At 38.5% G+C, this 24,762-nt stretch overlaps 1 protein-coding gene across 1 annotated transcript in view; it reads left to right on the forward strand.

Moving 5' to 3' along the window:
• Positions 1-24,762, forward strand: part of RGS7 (regulator of G protein signaling 7) — a 495,913-nt gene that overhangs the window by 426,216 nt on the left and 44,935 nt on the right. Inside the window, 3 exon segments of the mRNA XM_051821475.2 lie at positions 10,076-10,140; positions 10,996-11,072; positions 11,178-11,259. Coding sequence (XP_051677435.1) covers positions 10,076-10,140; positions 10,996-11,072; positions 11,178-11,259 — 224 coding nt within the window.

Here is a 24,762-nt window from a genome sequence, read left to right on the forward strand (position 1 = left end):
TAGGAATGAAATCAACAAGACACCACTATACACGTGCTCAGTGTTACTTGGAGGTTAAATCCTGTCCAATGCTGGAACATACTCTAAGCGGACATTTAATAAGATAACTGCAGGCTGTCTAAAACACAGATACATATACACATGAAGAGTTATCAAAGCAAAAAGTTCCATGGTCTATTTTCAAAATAATCAGCACAACACTGGGATGAGCTTTATAAAGATTTCTGTACAGATCCTGATCTATATCTACTATTTCTATGCCTCAGGCCACTGTAGTGAACACACAGAGAACTTCCCTGCTGAAACCTGTATATAAACTAAGGCTTATAAGAAGCATAAATGTGGGTGCAAACTGTTGAAATATTTGCTTAATATATATTAAATTGATCTTCTGTATATAAAGAGGATTGAAAATGAATCTTGATATGAACGGAATGGGAGAGGGAGCGGGAGATGGGAGGGTTGCGGGTGGGAGGGAAGTTATGGGGGGGGAAGCCATTGTAATTCATAAGCTGTATTTTGGAAATTAATATTTATTAAAAAAAGTTAAAAAAAGAAGCATAAATGTGATATCATGAATTAACAAGCTAACCAATGGGCTTCAAATGTATGAGTCCTTAAAATCTATAAGAAAAGTAAAAGTGAATTTGCTACAGCAAATTGTTTCATAGTCCATGGCACACTGAATTCCCATGGAAAAACCTAATCAGCTGGCTGGCGCTGCTGCTCAATAAGCTAATCCTCCGCCTGTGGCGCCGGCACACCGGGTTCTAGTCCCAGTCGGGGCGCCGGATTCTGTCCCGGTTGCTCCTCTTTCAGGCCAGCTCTCTGCTGTGGCCCGGGAGTGCAGTGGAGGATGGCCCACGTGCTTGGGCCCTGCACCAGGAGGAAGCACCTGGCTCCTGGCTTCAGATCAGCGCGGTGGGTCGGCCACAGCAGCCATTGGGGGATGAACCAATGGAAAAGGAAGACATTTCTCTTTCTCTCTCTCTCTCTCTCACTGTCCACTCTGCCTGTCAAAAAAAAAAAAAAAAAAAAAAAAAAAAACCCAAAAAAACCCTAATCAGCTAACCATGCACTCCCAGTGAAAAATGAAATACCACTCATGAAAACAATATATCATAATGGAATGTCAAGAGACTGACAAGAAGCTTACTTTAGAAAAATCTAAATTATATTTTAAATTGTTAATAAAAAGAGAACCAGGAAGTATCAGAAAAAACAGATATTGGACACATACTAGGAAATGTTGAGAAAGGATCAAATATACCTCATAGTATGAGGGGATATTAAAAAAATCTGTGGAAAAAAATGGCATTGAGATACTTCATTTGGGTGCAAATAATGTTCAAATCCTTTCATGGTTTTTTTCACAATACACATGCTTTATGAGCTTTTTGAAGACTTCTTATATAAAAATACAGTCATTATAATTAAAACTTCAATGAACAAGTTAGAGTCAATCAGAAATAGCTGACTTAATGAATTGGAAGATAAATCCTGAACGCTGGACAGTTAGTTCAGGAGGTGGAAAATGGGTGGAGAACCAAGGAGGAAAAATGAGAAGACCCCAAAATGACACATAATTGTATTTTCAGAGCGAAGTATAGGACATAAGCAATCTTCCATGAAATAATAGTTTAGGTAGTTTTCAGAGCTGAAGACAAACATAAATCCTTAGATTTCAAAATACAGTAAGTGCTGATTACAACTTGTGAAAATTTAAAGTCTACTAATACACATCACACACACACACACACACACACAAAAGTACTTGAAGAAAATCAAAGAACAAGAGGTTTTACTCTTATTAAAAGGAGTTTTAGGCAGCAAAACAGGAATGCATAAATTTTCAAAAAAAAAAGGAATTTATAAGTACTTTTGAAGGTCAGGAATGAGGAATATTTTCAAGTTCCTGAGAGAAAATACCAATTAACCTAGAATTGCATAGCCTGAAATAATATCATTCAAATAGGATAGTGTAATAAAGTTTTAAAGTTTCCCATTCAGAGATCATGACTAACAGATCTATTAAGGACAGCCTTCCATAAAGAGGAAATTAAACTAAGATAATGAGATGTAAGAAGAAGTCAGAAGAAAAGAAATTAACAAATTCCTACACAAGCTTGATTCTTTAAAAATGATTAACTTCAGAGTTGAAATTAAAGTGGAATTAAAATTACAGGTAACCATAAGATACACATTTTGTAAAACTCCTAAATTTCATGTATTTTATAACTAAAGAAAATACTTCAAACTAATATGCTGAAGGAATAAATCAGTATAGAAATTATGAAACAGGATTGGGTTTCATTTTCCATTGCGGGGTATTCCCAGACCTTTCAAGATGTTTGGAGGGAATGTTAGATTTAAAGAAATATGTTTCTTACAAGTTCTCCTTTTTCTTTAATGTAGCTGTTCTTAGCATGATGGAAGCTTTCCAGTTAAGGGAAGGATTTCATATTAAATTTTTTTAACAAAATTTCACTTTTCAAAACTAATTGTTTAGAAAATTTTGCAACATTTATTGTGATATTTTGGCAACTATAGACTAATAATGATTATAATGATAACTGGAATCACAAGAAATCTTCTGGTATCAGGGAAATTTAAAGATTTTGGTTGATTTATACATATTTTGCCAATGCAGGGAAGACTATCAAGTCATCCTCTGAATACATTCTGTAGGGATAGTGTTACTGACTTACGAGAACAAGAAGAAAACAGAAGAATACAAATTTCTTCCACAGAAGAACTTTTTCACATATCTTCTTTGATATCTAGAGTCCACTGGATACATGTAACAGTGGTAAAACAATTGACAAAAACTGCTTGACTTAACAGTGGGGTTACATCATGATAAGCCCATCATAATTGAAAATATAAGTTGAAAATGTGTTTAATACACCTAACCTAACCTGTCAAACATCACAGTTCAGCAACACAGTCCGCGGTAGAGCATCAGCTATTTCTTCTCATAGTCTGGGGGCGGGGGGGGGGGGGGAGTGACTGACAGCAGAGGCTGCTGCTGCTACCCAACACCACAAAGGGAAACACTGCACATCCCTAGCCCCAGCGAAGCTCCAAATCCAGAATTCGGAATATGGTGTCTACTCAGTGCATACCGTGTTTTCAGCACTGGAAAGTTGAACACCCTTAAGCAAACCATAAATTGGGAATCATCTGTATTTTTAAGTGTCCATATTTACAAGACTTCCAAATTAAGTGACTTTGCAGATTTTTAAATTTATGTTGAAAATGTTTAAAATAAAAAATAAAATCCACTATCTGTTTTTTTGTTTTTTGAGGTGGGTGCATATGCGCGAAACATTTACCAATCACTTGCATATAGAGGACATCTTTGAAGCAAAGTTGAACATAATAAATTTAAAATTTTTATTTATTTTCACTTTCTTTTTTTTAAGATTATTTATTTATTTATTTGACAGGTAGAGTTACAGATAGTGAGAGAGAGAGACAGAGAGAAAGGTCTTCCTTCCATTGGTTCACTCCCCAAATGTCCACAATGGCCAGAGCTGCACCGATCAAAAGCCAGGAGCCAGGAGTTTCTTCCTGGTCTCCCATGCAGGTGCAGGGGCCCAAGCACGTGGGCCATCCTTCACTGCCCTCCCGGGCCACAGCAGAGAGCTGGACTGGAAGAGGAGCAACCAGGACTAGAACCCGGCACCCATATGGGATGCCAGCACCGCAGGTGGAGGATTAACCTAGTGCACCACAGTGCCAGCTCCTATTTTCATTTTCTTTTAAAGGCAGAGAGAGAGGGAGACAGAGAGAGAGAGAGAGAGAGAGAGAGAATCTTTCACCTTCTGGTCCACTCTTCAGGAACCCACAACAGCCAGGGCTAGTCCAGACCACAAAGCTAAGAGCCTTAGGAGCCTGGAACTCCTAGTCACTGAAGACTCTGAGGACTAAATATTATTCTTCTTTGTGTTCCCTATGTGTAGGACAATATCTGGCACTCAAGTAGATGTTCAGTCAAGATGTATTGAGTGAATAAATGAATGAATGGTCTTGACTTTTGGAATTCATGATGTGGTCCAGGGGCATATACTTGGCTATATAGACATTAATGGTCTATACTCAAATTAATGATGATAAAACAGTTTAGGGTTGTCAATAGCAACATTTTAGATTAATATCTCTGAATTTCATTGAGGAGCATTATGTTTATCCTTAGGGACTCTTGGCTATAGAGAATGATATCGATCACTTCTATAGCTTGCAATTATAGTCAAGGTGGGCATACAAAAATAGCTTGTCCTAGAATCTCTAAAGAGATATAATAGACATAATTGTAATACATCAAAAATCTATCAAAATTGTCAGGGATACAGGCAATTGAAGACTTGTTTTTAATTTCATATTCTAAATGGATATATAATTGTTATAAACCTCAAAAGAGAATGGAAGCAAAGTGTATGAGAAAAACATAAGATACGCAATGGGAACCATTAACATAATTTTATGATGCATTATACAGAATCTGATTTAATTAACTTATAAGAAAACTAACTAGAGGAATAAAAACTACAAACTGCCACCACAGGGGGCAATACCTTGCTTAGCTGTGGGTTCTTGCATCCTCTCAGAGTCTTGGGACCCCTAGGAACTTTTCATCCTAAGGCCTCTGAGTCCTGGCTTTGACTCTTCCTAGCTTGAGATTTTTAGGCAAACTATTTTGCATTCTGAACTTTGTATTTCATATCTAGAAAGAAAAATAATAAAATAAATCTATATTTTTCCATGTGCACCTTACTGCAAGGTTCAAAGCTGGTAATATATGAAAGTGACTTGCACGGCTGGCGCCGCTGCTCAGTAGGCTAATCCTCTGCCTGCGGCGCCGATACACCGGGTTCTAGTCCCGGTCGGGGCGCCGGATCTGTCCCGGTTGCCCCTCTTCCAGGCCAGCTCTCTGCAGTGGCCCGGGAGTGCAGTGGAGGATGGCCCAAGTCCTTGGGCCCTGCACCCACATGGGATACCAGGAGAAGCACCTGGCTCCCGGCTTCAGATCAGCGCAGTGCGCCGGCCGCGGCGGCCATTGGAGGGTGAACCAATGGCAAAGGAAGACCTTTCTCTCTGTCTCTCTCTCTCATTGTCCACTCTGCCTGTCAAAAATAAAAAAGAAAGAAAGTGACTTGCACACTAATTGTATGTGAAGCAATGGTAGTTATGCACTTAGGTATGAAATTTATACCAAATATTAAAAAATTTGTAACATTATATATATATGTATATATATATATGGTATATATTGCATGAGTATCTGCTCTGTGACCACAGATGTCCAAGGATTTCTGACTCACCTTCCTGTTTATTTGAAACTGGGAGAAGAGTGCATCTCTCTGGGTTTCACTGTTACCATCAATTAAATGAAGGTAACAATACATTTGATCTGAGGCCCTGGTAAAAGATTACACAGTACACATATTATGATAGGGTAAGGCTCGTAGTAGAATCATTCAGTGACATTTCGTCTTCCTCAAAGAGAAATAGAAATCCACAGCTCTAATTCTTTTCATTCTTACCGCTTCTGGCTTTATCCAAAGATGTCCTAAAGGACTTCTTCCTCCCAGAGGACTAGCCCTCCAAGCATGTATTTAAACATTTTCAGAGTCCAAGTATTTAATTTCTATAGTTACTCTTTCTTATTGTGGTGTCCTTTCAAAGTTATGATCCCATATAATAGCTAATTTCTACTCCCACATTATTGTAACATATTTTTCATGATTAATTTTTATCAGAAAATGAAATAATTAACACTCATTTTTAAAGTTTCCATCTGTCGCTCCCCCTCTTCGTGGAGGAGCGACACTAGACCCTGCCTAGGTTTCCTATCCGAGTCACGGCACCATTATGTCGCTCCCCCTCTTTGTGGAGGAGCGACACTAAACCCTGCCTAGGTTTCCTATCCGAGTCACGGCACCATTATGTCGCTCCCCCTCTTCGTGGAGGAACGACACAGGACCCTGCGCTGTTCTTTTGTCTGCTCGGCCCTTCCCGGGTTTGCTGCTGGTCCTTCCCGGGTTGGCTGCCGATCCTTCCACCTCCGTGGAAGGGCGGCTCCCCCTGCCACTTTCCCCACTTCCACAGGGGAGCGGCACACCGCCGGCCGGCTCTCTCGGGGGCTGCTCAGATGTTCCTCAGGTGTTCCCCTTAGATGTTCCTCGTGCATGTTGTCTCTCTCCTCCTTTATAGTCCTCTTCCACCAATCCCAACTCTGCTACCCACACGCCGAGTACGCTGCTCTCCTCCAATCAGGAGCAGGTCCTGCTGTTTATTGGTTGAACTGGAGGCAGCTGTGTAGAAGCTGTTTCCTCCTCTCCCAGCACCATATTGTGGGAGAGCAGATGCATAGAATAAGTCTTAATTCCAGTAACAGTCTAGTCCGAGTTGCTCCCCACACCATCTAGTTATTTTTCTGTTAAAATTTAATTTCTCTAGCAGTTAATTTATGTTTCAGTTGCTGTTGACTCATACATTTAAAAACTAAAGTTCTATAAATTATTCCTTAACTTTTTATTGCTGTGAGTACATTGCTGATGTAATGAATGCTAAAATGTAAAGTACTCTATATATACTAAATTTAAAATACCTGCATTTGAGAAATTATTTTGGAAATTCTGTCTTTAGAGATGATAATTACCTATTTTCTTTTTCTAAAAATTTATTTATTTATTTGAAATTCAGAGTTACACAGAAAGAGAAGGAGAGGCAGAGAGAGAGAGGTCTTCCATCCGCTGGTTCACTCCCCAAGTGGCCGCAATGGCCAGAGCTGCCCTGATCTGAAGCCAGGAGCTAGGAGCTTCTTCCGGGTCTCCCACGCTTTTTTTTGGTGCAGGGGCCCAAAGACTTGTGCCATTTTCTACTGCTTTCCCAGGCCATAGCAGAGAGCTGCATTGGAAGTGAAGCAGCCGGGACTCGAACCAGCGCCCATATGGGATGCCGGCACTGCAGGTGGCAGCTTTACCTGCTACGCTACAGCTCCAACACCAATTACCTGCTTTCTTTAGAGTAAAATTAAGATAATTTCTGTACTTGTTTTTTTTAGAAAGTAAAAATAATTGAGATTTTTAAATATATTCCATTCAGAAGGGATATAATTGAAGCATTTTTCTGGCTACAGGAATAAGTGTAAGAAATACCAAGTAACAACCCATATTTCTCAGAAATAAAAAAAAAATTGTTCCCTCCTCCTGCATAAAATAAAAAGAAAGCAAAACTATAATGAATAGAAGAAATCATTAGAGCAGAGTGAGAACTGGAAAATGGTACAACACACCACTATAATGAAAGGTTAATGTCTTTTTGATATCAGTGTGAAAAGGACATAACAATATCAGACTTACAGTTTCTTAAGAATTAGTGCAGAATTGCTGAATTGAATGAATCCCAACCAACCCCATTAATTCTCAGAAACCATACATGAGAGCTAGAAATTAAATCTTGGGATGGCAGAGAAAAGTTGTTCTTGCTCCATTTTGGTTAAAGATTTCCAAGACGTGAGCACTGGCACTACAAGAGGAAGCCTGCCTGAGGGTCTGACCAGGACCAAGTAGTAAAGCACCACAGTCTCTTCAACATTTGGGCGCGATCTTAAGAGAAGAAACTGGTAGAGGAGCAACGCAGTACACAGGAAAGGACAGTTCAGTGCTGATCAGCAGCTGGAAACAGAGAACTAGAAGCCCAGGAGTAACAGCATTTTCCATAGTTCAACTTCACGAATGTAGCAGACTCACTTCCTAATGAATTAGCAAATGCCAAGAGAAACCAGAAATAAGACAGGAATCCAAAATAAACAAGAGACCTGTTTTTTGGAGGATCTGAGACCTTTTAGAAGAGTTTCAAAAAATTTAAACTTAAAAAACCGAAAATTTTCTGGCTTTAATTTTCCAAGAAGTCTGCTTTCTCTAAAAACCCTCCAGTATCTAAATAATTGTGACAAAAAATGGTTTCCAAATGCAATTTTAATGCAAAATTAATTTAAAAAACTATTTCAGAAACTATGATAAGTTTTAGTCATTAAAAAATAGACTGGAAGGAGAGGAGATATGCTAATTTTTCATCATTTATGGAGTACAGTATGAGGCAGTGTTTGATTTCTGAGGGTAAAATTCAAGAAATATATATTAAACCATTTATTAAAAATACAGTAATGGCCAGCAATGGAATAGTAACATGGAAGCTCCCTCGCTCTCTCTCTCTCGCTCTCTCCCTCCTTCTCTCACTCTCTCTCTCTCTCCCTCTTTCTCTCCTTTTCTCTCCCTCTCCTTTCTCTACCTCAAATGAGTAAAATAAACAAATAAATATTTGTATTAATTATACTTAGGCGAGGTCATAAATAAAAGCCAAGAATATCATTCTGCAAGAAAGATAAATAATAGAAATGGTCTCAATCAAAATAAATGCTATGGCAAAAATACCTACAGACTCACTTGTGAGGTTTGGGCCTTTCCATTCATGACTATATTTATTCTACTTTCAACAGTACTTGGATTATTCACTACTCTCAAACCTAGACTTTCATCTTTTCCCCTCTTTCTCTATCAAAGCATCTGGTAGACATTCGGGAGATTTCACTTGTTTGACTTCTAAACACCTTCTTCTGAAAATATCCTGTTAATTAATGAATTGATTCATTCATTAAATGAATGAATCTTTCCTCTCTGCCTGGAGCTGCTCCTCCTCACCTTCACTTTGTTCCCTGCAGAATTAAAGAGACGTGCCTTGTAGGTCACCTGCATTAAAGGGTGCATAACTTCTCTGTGATCAGTCAACTAAAAAAAATCATCCCACTCCTAATTTATTGGTTTATCTAATGAAACTGGAAATATGTTCCCCACAAGGAGGCTGATTTTTAAAACAACAAAGAGTAGATGCCTAGTACTAAGAAAACAAGGAGACATGGATACAGGAGGAGTCACGGAAGAAGGGTGACTGATGGAGGGCTTGGCTGCTGCTTGAAATTTGATTAAAGGCAATTCTGCAGGAAAGTTGAAATGATTTAATTAGTTATTTAAGAAGATTCAATCCTCCTTTCATAAGAGACAACCTCCGAGGTATTGGGTCTACACTATAAATCCTTTCACTGTTGAGAATATTTTAGATACATTGTTAAAAAGCCATAGTGGCCTCCACAGTACAACTTTATTTAGGAGTAAGCATAAGCTATTACCAATTAAAATATTGTGTCAAGTCTGTCCTAGAAGTTCAACTTGTGAAAATACCAATATTAGAATAAAAGCAAAATTGCCATAGTGGATGGTAGAAAAATGTGTTCTAAAATGATATATACTGGATTCTTAGTTTTGGTGGTAATGATAATATCATTCTGTGGCTGGTGGCTATTCACTCCATTGCCTTTCATACAGGAAAACTTACAGGGCAGAAATTAAGTAAATAACATTCTTCTGTGCAGTGGTCTCATAATTTCTGTTTAGAGTTTTTCTTCACTGATACCAGCTAGACTTCGTTATCTCAAACTAAGGATGGTACAGCTTAGTGCAATGCTGATAATTATAAGGTGTCCCCAGTGAGCTAGCCTTACAGAAAGTGATACTTACTTGATGATTGGTTCTAGTGAAATGAAGCAAAGAAGATATCAAGAAGCATTCAGATTGTTTTAGCACATCCTTTCAGTGAACAGTAGAATCTGGAAATAATTGAATAAAGAAAAATTCTGTCTTCACACAAACTCTTTATTAAAAACAATTTTATTTATATATCTGGTTGCTTAAGTTCAACTGATATCTCTTTTAAAAGACTTTATTTTTTTAAATCACTGCTAAGGAAGCTAAAATTGTGCAACTACTTAATAAACACAAAGAATTAGTTACCAAATTTACTTACATGTCTATTTTCTTACAACACTGTGAATGTCACAATGTTTTAATTTCACTGATAAGGTTACATAATTTCTTCATCTAAAAAAGGTAAAAATAAAAAAAATCACAACTCGGGCAAAAAGTGAAAATTGTCTTCATTTTTAATGCTGAATTTTCATTTACAGTGTCTTGGTGTTAATAAGCAAGACATAATTTTATTTTTTGTCTTTCAGCGGTTTACCTCTGCAAAAGAACAATGCAAAACAAGGCAAGACTAGAGCTAGCAGACTATGAAGCTGTAAGTACCAAGGACTAACTGACCGGCAAAGAAGTCAGAAAATGAACAGGAATAAGACCTACGGTCATTTCTGGGCACTCTGCTAATGTTCTGAGTTCATAGATCTTAAGGATCAGATTTCCAAGACTCAGGCAGCATAAATTTAATAAATTTCCTCTCTTCCCTCATATTAAGGATGGTTATTCTAAATGCACAAACTGAATGTAGAAGGGGAAAGATATCTTACTTTCTAAAATTGACATAGCTATAAAGACTTCAGATATATAGTGAAGATAAACTCAGAGAATTAAAGATTATTGACACTGGAAGCATGGTTTTGGCAAAGCTCTCAGGTTGATTTCAATCAGCAGATAAAGTTTGTTATTATTTGTTTAGATGGCTGCTTTACGGTGATTTTCTGAATTCAAAGCACTGTGTAGAAATGTGTGTTGGTATTCCAGGGCATTACATTTTTTGTCAGTAACTGCATAGACCAAGTCAGGGGAAGGAATGTGCTGCTTTCCTATTCCTCCATAAAGAAGCCACAGAAAAATCCAATGGATTAGACTTGAGCACTTTTTTTGTACAATGTAATTTTAGCATTTTGCAGATACATAATACATTTTTAGTTGTGTTTCCTAAAGTCAGTTATTCACAAACTTAATATTTGTAATAGGTTTTTCTACTTCTTCTTAAGACTGTTAATGTGAAGATTCACTGAATTCTGTAAGCACGATTTATCATTCAGAATGAGAGTACAATCAGTGCTTTAGAAATTCTATATTTGTTTTCTTGACAAATCCATATGGCAAATAAACTAGAGGAGAGTGGTGAAGATGAGCACTTGAATGTGCTCACCTGTGGGATATTTTTCAGGAGAGCCTGGCCAGGCTGCAGAGAGCATTTGCCCGGAAGTGGGAGTTCATTTTCATGCAAGCAGAAGCACAGGCAAAGTGAGTCCTTGTGAGTCTTTTGAAGATTTGTTCAAGTTGTGGCCTTTGGTTTAGGGAGGCACTACAATTAACACTACTTATTATTCATTGCTGTGATGTTGACAGAGTGGACAAGAAGAGAGACAAAATCGAAAGGAAGATCCTTGATAGCCAAGAGAGGGCGTTCTGGGATGTGCACAGACCCGTGGTAAGCAGACATATAATGTCTTGAATTTGTAGTCTGGGTCTTAAAAGGGAGCTCTGTAAAAGTAAGAGGAGACCTTTGTTTACCCCATTCATGTCCCACAGAATCTAGGTGAATTACTTAAGAAAATATTGCCACTTTAGGGTGAGATGACCCTACTTCCACAGCGTAGTATCTAATTAATAAAACTGCACGTTCATGCCATAGCATCATTGACTCATTCTTGGCATTTGAGGTGCTTGATGCTTCCTATATCCGTATGAAAGAATAAATACCACAACAAAACCATTTGTTTATGGCTTCCTCTTGAAAGGTTTCTACTTTATAGTAAAAGTGTAAGTCCCCTAGTGTTTCTTTTTAAAAAAACTTATCAATAACCTGCTTTGATTGTTGGCTTTTACCAACATGTTTTTTGGCTCAAATTCAAATCAGCTCATACTTTTAAGGATGTAACATTGGATCTGTGTCCAGTAACTTAGCTGGCTTCCTCAGAGTAACAATTAATAAATGTCCTAATTAATGCTAGAAAACCTTACGGAGTAATTTCTTTTCTTTTTCTTTCTTTTTTTATTATTTCTTAAATTTTATTTAAGTTATAAAAGTTTTATGTATTTCACAAATATAGATTTAGGAACATAGTGATACTTCCTATCATACCTTCCCTCCTGCCCATACTCCAACCCTTCTTCCTCCTCACTTTCCCATTCCCACTCTTAATTTTTACAAAGATCTATTTTCTATTTACTTACAGAAGTAATTAACAATGGTTATAAGCACCCCTAAGACAGAATATCTAGCCTCATATATTATTTCTATTTTGAGGCTATATATTTTTCTTCCTATAGGTTTCTTTAAACATAGCCTAGGCACAAAATAATAATGTTTACATTTGTATTAATAGAATAAGTAACAGGCTTATAACACTAGAGACAAATAAAGATGGATGAGGATATTTTAAAAATCATCCTCTCAGCTACCTTCAGAGTCAGACAAAAATAGAGAGTCTAGAATTTATTTATATACCTATGTATTTCACTTTCATATAGCAATGTACTTGTTAAACTGTTAAATTTTTTATCAAACTTTCTCCCTCTTTTGGATTCTCAGAAGATTAAAATTGAGAGGTAACTAACTTTCCTATTCAAAACTTTGTTTAAATTTTATTTCTCATGGTCAACAAAGGATTATGAGGTCACATACAAAGCTATTTTAAGGATATAAAGGATTTTGGTTTGTTTATTTGTTTGAAGCAACCTTGTGAAAACAAGATAATACATTAGTTCCCATGTTTACCACTTTATGCCCTCTGAATATCTGGTGCTCTTGTCCAGTCTCTTTCTGCTTACATGGCCTGGATCCTTTTGGCAACCCAAGAGAACTTCCTCCATGCTGCTTCCCTTGTGAGCACATTGTAAACTGATCCCACCTCAATATACTTCCTGGCTCCCTTGCCTAGGAGTGACTCAGCCAGTGCCTTTCACTCTGCTGGAGGCAGAACCTGTCTATCATATTTCGCTCGTGTCCACTGGGAGTCAGGATACAGTCCTCCACACCTCCCCCAGAAAAAGCACATGTGGGTGTTCTCCAAGGGGACCCCTGTTACATTTCCCAATAGGCTTCCAAGTACAAATTCATTGCAAGGAAGATTTGGAGGCAGGAACACCCTGAAGCTATTGACTCCATCTCTCATGTTCAACTTCAAGAGGCTTTTGAGGGACTCTATGTCAATTGGCAATACTTTGTTATTCTTTATTTTCCAGAAGAAATAAATAGAGCTTCAGTTATCTGTCTGCCTCTGAGAATGGCATTCACCTACACCAACCTTACCTTCAGCCACTTACTTTTGCATTGTAACTTCTTACATTACTTTACAGATAATGCCTACTGGCATTTTAAAAATTCAAACCCCTTGTCTAAAGGCCATGTCTGCCATGCAGGCGCTGTCTTCTATCTTGCTGTAGCCTTCTGGCATGTCACCAAGGGTAAATTGCCAAAGATGATGATGGAAGGGGTGTTAGAGGCAAGTTTTCCTCAAAAAGCTTTTAATGTGGCTTCCTCAGTCAAATAGCTGTAACTGTATTCTGTAGCTGTAGAGCTAATGCTAACTAAGCAATGAAAAGAAGAACTTAATAAACTGACCACAAAATGACAAATTCTGGAAGTTCTCTTCTATATATATGTGGGAGATAAAATTTTTTTAAAAAAATCAAAAAACAAAACCCAAAAAAGAAAGCAATCCTATGTAAATAAGTTTTTCTGCAAGTATAGCATTTTGCTAAACTTTATTTTGCTATACATTTTGCTAAACTTTATTTTGAATCGTTGTGGGCAAATTGTTAGGCATTATATACTATTCTAGTTTATGATGATTTGTGACTATCTTGAGGTTTACTGTATATTGGTGAAGTTGACATCTTTTCATTAGATTGTTGCTTATGGCCCTTGACCGTGTTCCTGCTGAACTGTGATATTTTTGCTTTTCGTTTGTTTAATTCTTTATTTAGTGGCACATTAAGCCTCTGACTATAATTTAAAATGAATATATATTACCTCAAAAATTTAAAAAATTTTAAAAAGAAAAAGAAGAAAACAACAGAAATACTATGATAATTGTCAATAATGCATACACTATTGTATTTATCTCTATAAATGAATTCTGTATCTGTTGTAATCAACCCTAAGTAAATCTATTTTGCCTTATATCCTGTATCCTGGAGTCAAAACTATACAGTTATTCCTATAACTGAGTTTCTTCTTTCTGACTGTAATGGTAATGAAAAACTTTTTCTATCCTGGTTTAGTCATCTTGTAAAATTTAAATTTCCTCTCAAAAGAATCAGCAAAGACAGGCTTTACGTGCCAACACCAAATTATTTTCACTTGAACAACCTTGAATCCTAGACTGTACCCATCAAAATATCAGACAGGATCTCTAAGTGTTCAGAGATTTCATCTGCCGTGTCCCATCCTACTGTTGTGTATGTCTCATTTCTAGGAGAACATCCAGTTGGGCACTCTTCCAGTTTTAATTATTTTGGCCAATGGCTAGCAGTCAAAGGGAATGGGAGATCTGTGTCAGAGTGGGAAGCGCAAGGCCTTGATGTCACGCAGATTGGAGTCCATTATCTACTCATCTTTCACTTTCAGCAGCCTCATTATTTAAATGGAAACATGCCTACTTCTCAGTGGTCATGTGGACATCAAGGGAGGAGGCAAATGTAGAGGCAGAAAGTATATCCCATTTCTTGTGGATGACAGTAAGTGTTTCTTTATGAAAAAATGCATAGACCTGCAAGTAAAAGGAGTAACACAAGAGAAACAGAGCGTGGCAACAGATGATGCAAATACAAAGCCCACACATGATCAATTTCACAAACATCTACCAATCTAGCAGAATATAATCGAGAATCAGAAATAGATCCCAGCCAGAATAATTCCTAACACACCACCAGATGTTGGCCCTTCCCTTCATCTTCATCATTCCATCTTTCCATCTGGGGACACTTTGCATGAAATGGGCTAACTTCGAGGCTGAGTTGGTAATCATCGTATTGATTGCTAATCTGTGGGTCCTTCTCTCTTAATATCTCTTATTTAAAACTCGTTTCTTTATGCTTGCATTTCTATTAAGGTCTTTATTCTGGAACTTGGAATCCGAACCTTAGATTCAGGCAATGCAAGAATTACAACAAAATGGTCCTTAGCATTTATCAACAAGTGTACTTGAAAGGACTTGATGGTGTTAACTCTCCTCCAAGGGATTATTTCTTATCTGTCTCTGGAGCTGCTTGAACTGCTTGGGGAACACCTTTGTTCTCAGTTATTTTTTAATGTGTTAGTCCTGGAGTCATCCACCAATGCAATGATTAATCTCAGTTGCCTTCAAAAACTGAAGCTGAAACTCATGAAACAGGGCAGGTCTCAACATGTTACTCTTGTCAAAAACTGCAACGTTGTGTAATGATACCATTTATCCTGTATTAAATATATCAGACATTGTACTAAGGTTAGGAATAAAAGATTGATTAAGACATAGTCCTTGATTCCTAAAATTCGCAATCCACTGGAGACACTTTGTGGACATAGTCACTAGCTCACCAAGATAGATAAGGCCATGCTACTGATTTTCTTGGTGCTGATACAAATGCTCTTGTTATTTATGTTCCCATGGACATAGCTAGCAGTGGCAGTGCCAGGCCTGGAATCAGGGAGTAGTATGGCTTTAGGCAGAGAAAGTATCTGCAGGAAAAACGAGATGCTACTTATGTGTATCTGTCCTGCAGAAGGAAGGGACAAGTAGTTAGACACCATATTCCACATAGGATAAAGTTATATTTATAGGGGTCTAATCATACTTTATTCATGATTTTCAAATATTCTTTTTTCATTGCTTTGTCAAAGTCCAGAGCACAGGGAGGTTACACACCCATCTCCTAAGGAACCCAACTACCATGTCAAGGACATTCCTGCCAGAAATGGTTGCACGAAATACACCCTAAAGGGTGGATTCCAATAACACTGCCCAATAAGTATTATTGTCAATATTTAGATACAATAAATTTGTGTAACAACCTATAATTTTTATTATTCCAATAAAAATCTGTAATTTTTATAAATATAAAATACATCTAGTGGACTGAAATTATTAATGTATGAACGACATAATGAAGGAGCTTTTCTGTTGTTATGGTTATTATGGTTGTTATGGTTGTTCCAAAAGCTCACTAAAACAACTATGATGTTGTCGCTGCCCCATTCGCGGAGGAACGACACAGGACCCTGCGCTGTTCTTTTGTCTGCTCGGCCCTCCCCGGGTTTGCTGCTGGTTCTTCCCGGGTTGGCTGCCGTCCCTCCACCTCCGTGGAGGGGCGGGCCCCCTTGCCACTTTCCCCACTTCCGCGGGGGAGCGGCACACCGTAGGCCGGCTCTCTCGGGGGCTGCTCAGATGTTCCTCAGGTGTTCCTGGTGCATGTTGTCTCTCTCCTCCTTTATAGTCCTCTTCCACCAACCCCAACTCTGCTACCCACACACCAAGCACGCTGCTCTCCTCCAATCAGGAGCAGGATCAGCTCCTGCAGGTTACTGGTCGAACTGGAGGCAGCTGCGTAGAGTTGCTTGGTCTCTTTCTCTCAGCGCCATATTGTGGGAGAGCAGATGCATAGAATAAGTCTTAATTCCAGTAACTTAGTCTAGTCTCAGTTGCTCCCCACAGATGTGATCACCATTTTTTTTTTTCTTGACAGGCAGAGTGGACAGTGAGAGAGAGACAGAGAGAGAAAGGTCTTCCTTTGCCGTTGGTTCACCCTCCAATGGCCGCCGCTGCAGCCGGCGCACCGCGCTGATCCGATGGCAGGAGCCAGGTACTAATCCTGGTCTCCCATGGGGTGCAGGGCCCAAGGACTTGGGCCATCCTCCACTGCACTCCCTGGCCACAGCAGAGAGCTGGCCTGGAAGAAGGGCAACCAGGACAGAATCCAGCGCCCTGACCGGGACTAGAACCCGGTGTGCCGGCGCCGCAAGGTGGAAGATTAGCCTAGTGAGCCGCAGCACTGGCTCACCATTGGTTTTAAATTCTTGCGATGGCTGCTCTCGTCAGAGTAAAAAGGATTATACTTAAATTTCATGGATTTTTTTATCCTTGAATATTTCAACTTAATTGAAAGTATTTTAAGTTATATAATGATACCTCCTAGATGAATGTGTCTTCATTAACACAGAAAGTATTTTTAAAAGTGAGAATGGAGTTGTCCAAACAGCAGTCCATGTCTGCTTGTGAGCTTCAACCAACGGGGTTAGAATTCCACAGATTATTGGACAATTGAGGCTGCCTTATAACTTTGTACCTGATGTGTAATTTACATTCATAATTTCAGATGCTTATTCAGAACTCCAACTGCAGCAGAAATTTAATATCTCTCCTAACATTTCCTTTGAAAGACCTCAGTGGTATTGCTAGTGTAACCTTTGGCATTTTCCATTTTGTGTGAAATAAATTAAGTTGACGTGGATAAGAACGGTGCAGTTTTCTGTCCTGCATGATCACAGCAGTCCGTGCTCATGATGCTTCTGTACCAGTCGCCCTTGATCTTGATACTGATACCTCTGATTTAGAAAATCCAAAATGTGTTCACCCAAATTTAAACCTCTCCTTTGTGTTATGGAAAAAGGAAAGTATTTCTGTCTATTATTCCCATCTGTTCCTTTGGATTGAAAAATATTTTGACAATGTGGCTATCATGAGCCTCTGTGAGTAAAGCTGTTCTTTTTTGTTCCCTGTCTACATCTTTTTTTTCCTCCTGTCTGCTCTCTCTATTCCTGAATAGATTTGCAGATATAGTGTCCTATTATTATGTAATATCTGATGCTATTTGTGTGAGCCATGAACAGAGGGAGAATAAAAACTGCTTTCCCTATTATTAAGTCAGTGCTTCTATAGTCTAGGGTTTGGTGTTCTCTTAAAGTGATGCACCTAAATTTCTGTCCTATTTCTTTTGAAATGGTAAGGATGTGGATAATGGTTAGAGTCCTGGTAGGAGGAAAGTCTTGAGTACCAACAGCAGTCTCAGGGAGGTGGGTAAGAGAGAAGATCGATTTCAAAGTACTATCATTCCTAGTACAGGGAGTCTGAACAGACATCAGGGAGGGAGGGGCAGCTACTAGCTCTGATTACACTGAGGACCACTCCTGTTATAGATGAAGTAAAGAGGGTCAATAAATAACCTAAATACAGAGAAGAGTAAATGGGGTAAAGTGTTAATGATTGGAGAAGCTGGGTAAAGAAAGTGTAGTTAAGAGAATGTTTATGAAATGTCAAAGTAAATGATCACTCTACAATTGGACAACATCTTAATACTCCACAAAGTGATAGATTTGATATTTTTTCTTTGCATCTTGAATCCAGATTTTTTTCTCTGCAGTTTTAATCTTCATTTATGTAACACAATATGATATAGAACATTGATGCTATAGTTAATCCTTTGGAAATTAATTCACTTACTCTATAATACACATGTTTTGAAAATGAAGAACTGATTGATAGGATGTGCTCGTTGTACGTTTCATCTGTATTTTCCCGACTCTTCAGTGTCCTTACACCTAGATGAAGAAAATACTTAGGGGCTTAGCTCTTGTTTGTCATTGGATGTTTGTAGGTCAAAATGGAGACAGCTTTAAAAAACTCATAAAGGAAGGGGCAGAGGAGCTTCCTTTGTGCTTATCCTGCCTTTTCTAAAACTGAGTTTCTATAAGTTCCTAAACCCCATCAAATCTGGAGGTCTGCTAACTGCCACTTACAGTTATCAGCTGATGGACTAATTATATTGCAAGGGAAGAAATATTTGAGTTAAATTTCCTGCACAGGAAGTGTTTCTTTGAAGCCTAACTGAAAAATTACATCGTTTTATTCCTGTTTAAGAAATATATGACAATAGTGATAGGTAATGACCAATTGGCCAGGAGATTATGGTTACCAACATTTTCAAACACATACACACACATACACACATACCACACACACACAGCAGGTGCTGGAACAGAGTTAACAATTACAATATTAAAGGAAGAGTGCAGATGTACAAAAGCCCTATGATAAAAATGAAAGCATGGTGATATGATCAGCAGGCAGGGGGAGGGGCCGGGAGCAGGTACTGTAGGCACGACAGTCAAGTAAGGCTTCTCTAAGACCTCCATGGCAAGGAGCCAACTATACACTATTAGGGGAAAGAGGTACCAGCTAGTAAAAGGGAAAGAATCTTAAGGAAAATCTTAAAGAAAAGGGGGGGGGGTGGGCGTTAGGCTGGCATGAGCAAGAAAAGAGAGGTATCAAATGGGGTTACAAAGATAAACAGAGGTCCATTTTCATTGCTTATGGAATTTGGTGTGGTGCCTGTCTTTAATCCTAAGTGTGATGAGAATGCCTAGACATTTGAAAGGAAGAGTACCATGATGTGGCTCTGGTTTAAAAAGTTTGCTTTGACTGCTGTATAGAGAATAACTTGGGGATGGGTGGAGAGAGCAAGAAAGGAATGATGAAGATCAAGAAGGATGCTAATGGCAGCTTGGACCATGGTGGTAGCAGTATGGATGTGGAGAGCAAATTGATTCAGGATGTGTCTGGAGGTGAAGTTTATAAGGCTTGCTGATTCAAGTGTTGGAGGCATGGGAGACGGGAGTCTGTGTTGACTCCCTGGCTGTGACTTGAGTATCCTGAATGATGGTTGCACTTACTGAAAGAAAGACAGCTGAGAAAGGAATGGATTGAAGATGAGACAAATTAAAATTTCTGGTTTGAACATTGCTTGTCTTTATTGGGAAAGTGAACCAAAATGAGTGCTGTGCCCGGAAGGCTTTTCCCATGAGAGAAAGTGTATGTAACATTATTACTTATTCGGGATTTGGGGATATGCAGCTGGAGAATGGGGCCTGTCACTCCAGTTGGCTCTTCTTCCCACTCCTCAGAGCACAGAATGAGTCCAGCCTCCCAGTTTTGTGCCATCATCTATCTTAGAACTGTAGATAACAGTTGACTTTATCTACTTCCAACCCCCTTACCTGGCTTATTTAATACTTATGTCTCAGTAAATTTTTTGAAAGATACCCTGAGAAATTGTCCACATTTCATTTGTAACAGTTTTTATACTTCCTACATCACGTATTTCAAAATCTAATTCTTCCAGAATTCAGTGAAATAAACTGGAAAACTCTTAATCAAAGTAGCTAAAACTCCCACAGTCTTAACTCAAGTGCTTTGACTGGTTCATCTGCTGAAATGTGAGATGCTGTGTCAAAGTAGTATTTGGCTGGTTTCCTACCATGCATCAGAACCCAAGTAATGAAATAGGGATGATGAGATGTCACTAGAGGCAAGGACACTGAGAACATGGAAGTGACAAGTAACTGGGAGAAGGCAGCGGCACTGAAAGTTGCATAAAATGACCCAAAAGTTCAGAAAGTATTAGAAATTAGAACCATCTAGCTTCATGGGCATTGCTGTTATATGGATAGCAAACTAAATCATGTTGCTAATGATGACCTTGAGTCATCAAGAAAAGATTGCACTTTTTGGATATGATTATGTATGAATGCAGGGACTATGTGAGGATTATTTTAGACTTTTTCCCCAACAGTGAAAATAAAATGTTATTTTGGCTCTTAGCAATAAATATGTTATCTTGTAAAGAACTTTATGTGAACCCTTCGTTTCCAGTCTCACCAATGATTAGAATACTTATATTTTACTCCTTTTTGAAGTCAAGTTTAATGCAAAAGAAGATATCTTTGAAATTAATTTTCTTCTTTATAGAGATTTTGCTAAATCTTTGGTGTTGCAGACAGCTCTTCTTTCTGTCTGTTCTGTAAAGAGAATGCTATTGTCTGAATGGTAGGGGGCCGGCGCCGTGGCTCACTTGGTTATCCTCTGCCTGTGGCACCAGCATCCCATATGGGCGCTGGGTTCTAGTCCGAGTTGCTCCTCTTCCACTTCAGTTCTCTGCTGTGGCCCGGGAGAGCAGTGGAGGATGGCCCAAGTGCTTGGGCCCTGCACCCGCATGGAAGACCAGGAAGAAGCACCTGGCTCCTGGCTTCGAATTGGCGGCGCAGCGCCAGCTGTAGCAGCCATTTGGGGAGTGAACCAACGGAAGGAAGACCTTTCTCTCTGTCTCTCTCTCTCACTGTCTATAACTCTACCTGTCAAATAAAAAAAAAAAAAAAAGATTGAATGGTAGGGCCCCTTCCCGCACTTGTAATTCATGTTGAATTCTTAGCCCCTAAGATGATATTGATCTTAGCCTCTAAGATGATGTAAGATATTCAGTCTTTGCAAGGTGAGTAGATCATAACAGTGGAGCCCTTATGAAAAGGATTAGTGCCCTCATAAAAGAGCACCTTCCCCTTCCACCATGTGAGGGTGCAGTAACATAGCACCTTCCACGTGAAACAGAGAGCAATCCTTCTCAGATTTCCAAGTCTGTAAAACTAGGAGAAATATATTTGTGCTGCAGATGAGCCATGTAGGTTATGGTGTTTTGTTATAGCAGTTTGAATAGACTAAGACAGGGAGGCACACTTGTTTTCACTTGGCAACATATGATTTAGGAACCTCCTGTATCCTTCATAATTTGGGGCTGCTATGATAATTAAAGGTAAATTCCAATATATGATGATTTTGACAAACTCATTTTATCATTTTCCAGTTTTCCCACTGATATCCATTACAACAATTATTGTAGGCCTTTTGAATTAACTGTGACTTACTTAATGCTCTAAGGGATTTTGTTTGGTTCTGTTAAGTCCTTAAAACATACAATTTAGATCACCAGTACTAACAACAGCAATGTCTACAAAATTAAAAATTGTTTTCACCAATTCAGCAATCAGCCCATTTTCCTATTTCTTGATGCTTCACTTTTACACTAGAGAAATTTTTGTTATCATCAAGATTATACAGATTTCACTCCTTAACTCCTGTATTTAGCAAACACATTATGGGTCAAAATAAAAATGTTTAAAGCATCTGATGGCACTAAGCCCATGAACCAATGATCCCCAAACTCTGTGTTGCTACTCACTCACCAATGAATGAGATACCAGAGAGCAAGAACATATAATGAATCAAAATGCAATTTCACTGATGGCTATGATAGTGCTTCATATTCCAACTCAGGACATGGACCAGGGGGAACACATATGATGAATTTCAAATATAAGAGGGGCCTTTTTTTATCCCCCAGTTGAGAACTTTGCATGTCTGCACACTGCAGCAAGATTTTGGTAGGGAAAAGAAAAGATCCTAGTAGGTGAAGGAGATCATTACTCAGGTGCACAGTAGGCCAGGTGTAATAGAAAAGGAGTATCCATGCGTACCTGCCTCAAGTCTTTTACTTTTTCCATCAGGAGTTTCTATCTTAATTATGATAGCATCAAACATCACTTCTACCAAGTGACTTGAAGCAGTTCTAACAGAGGACATTTTATCTGTTTTAAAACTGAGCACTAAAGATGGGTAAGACCATTGTAAAGAAACTATAGGCAAACATTCATTGGAGACCTCCTGGTAACACTTTTGAACTATGGCAGTCTGTGGTTGTGCCCACATTCAATGAAAAGAGACTGCCATAGAAGGATGCAGAGATAGTTCCTAGATATTTGGCTGAAGTGGTTTGATTTCAATCAGAGAACATTAAGAGAATGAAATAGGTCCACTGTAGAATTTAGGTAAGCATAGTAGAGGCTGCAAGTAATGGGAAATTGCTCAACCAGATCATCAAATATTAATGTTGCAAGTTCAGGGTATGTTCATATCACTAATGCTGATGCCAAAAGGAAATGGTACCGAAGTATGGGCCAGGGACAGATTACTACCATACCAGCACTTGTGTTGGAAATGGTCTGAGTCATGAATCTTGATGGCTGTGGTATAAACAGCTAGATATGATATAAAACAATACATTAAAGACTAACATTTTATGTAAATGCAACTCAGGAGGCATCCTTAATTCCTCTCTTCTCCATAGAAGGCGCCACTTCACCGTGCTGTGAAAAACTAGGAGTCACCCTTGACCACCAGCTTTTCCCCAGCCTGCTCCCCAACCAGGCTATTGAGGATGGTTTTATCATCATCATCATCATTACAGCTTCAAAATAGTTCTGAAGTGAATCACTTCATATCATCTCTAATGTGGGCAACATAAATCAGTGTCGCCATGGTCTCTTGCCTGAATAAATGCAATAACCTTCTAACTGGTCCCTTGGTTTCTACTTTTGCTCTGATCTGATCCTGTTAATCCACGACCAAAGTAAAAAATGACTGCTGAGATTTTTTTCCGTTAATGATCTATTTTTTAAGAAGTTTTAGGTTAACAGTAAATTGAGCAGAACGCACAAAGGATTCTTATATACAGCCTGCACCCACGTATGCATAGTCTCTTTCACTATCAACATTCTCCACCAGAGTGGTCTATCTCTCCATCAGTGATCTGACATTGACCCATCATTATCACTCAAAGTCCATAGTTTACATCAGTATTCATTCTTGGTGGTGCACATTCTGTGAGCTGTGAGAATTGTATAATAGCATGTAGTCACAATTTCACTCTCAAACAGAGCAGTTTCAATACCCCAAAACTCCCCTGTGTTCATCCTGTTCATACATAACACTCCTACCCTAAATTCTAGCAACCATTAAAATTTTTACATAATTTTACCTTTTCCTGAGTGTTTTATGATTAGAATGGTACAGCATGTAGATTTTTCAGAGTGGCATTCTTCACTTGTAATATGCATTTAAGATTTATCAATTTTTGTGTATGTAGCTTGCTAGCTTGTTTCTTTTTGATGTTAGATGATATTCCGTTGTCTGGATGTGTCACATTTAATTTATATATTCACCTACCAAAGGACACCCTGATTCCTTCAAAGTTTTGGCAATGATGAATAAAGCCATTATATTAGAGTACAGGGTTTTGTATGAACCTAAGTTTACAGCTCCTTTGCATAGATACCAGGAGTGTGATTGCTGGATTGTATAGTAAAACTATGTTTAGCTTTGTAAGAAACTGCCAGAGTGTCTTTGCAAAGAGACGGTACCATTTTGCATTCTTACTGGCAATGAACAAGTGTTCCTATTGCTCCGCATTTGCATCAGCATTTGGTGGTGTCACTATTCTGGGTTTTGGCCATTCTAATAGGTGTACAGTGGTGTCCTATTTTTCTAATTTGTATTAACCTAATAACATGTATGCTGATCTTTTTTCATATGCTTATTGCTATTTGTAAATCTTTTTGGTGAGGTGATTCTTCAGATTTTGTACATTTTTTAATCAGGTTGTGCATTTTCTTATTGTTGAGTTTTAAGTGGCCCTTACATATTTTAGATAACAACCCCTTTTCATATATCTTTTTTTTTTTTTTTTGGAAAATTTTCTTCATCATGCTTTTTTTTTTTTTTGGAGAGTGTATTTTACAGAACAGAAAATTCTAAGTTTCAGGAAATTTGAGTTATCAATTATTTCTTTCATGAATTATGCCTTTGTGTTGTAAATAAAAAGTTATCACCAGGAGCAGGCATTGTGACACAGTAGGTTAAGCCATTGCTTGGGACATCTGCATCCCACATGGGAGGATCTGGGACTGAGTCTAGCCTCTGTTTCCAATCCATCTTACCATCTATGGGTCTGGAAGGCAGCAGGTGATTGCCCAAGAACTTGGGTTCCTGCCATGCACATTGGAAACCCAGATGGAGTTACTGGTTTCTTATTTCAGCTTTACCCAGTCCTGGTTGTTGTGGACATTCGGGATTTGGGAGTGAAGTAGTAGATTATCTCCTGTGTTAACTTGCAAGAATAATAGAGTTTTCATTTTATGTTTAGTTCTATGATTAATCTTGAGCTAATTTTTGTGAAGGATATGAGGTCTGAGTGAGTTTTTAAAAAAAGAAAAAGAAATCCCTGAAGTCTCTCCTCTGTTTAAAACTCTCCAAAGAAGCTCAGGCTTCTTTGAAGCCTGACCTAC

Source organism: Oryctolagus cuniculus, chromosome 13 (genome assembly GCF_964237555.1).
Source record: "Oryctolagus cuniculus chromosome 13, mOryCun1.1, whole genome shotgun sequence".
NCBI lineage: Eukaryota > Metazoa > Chordata > Mammalia > Lagomorpha > Leporidae > Oryctolagus > Oryctolagus cuniculus.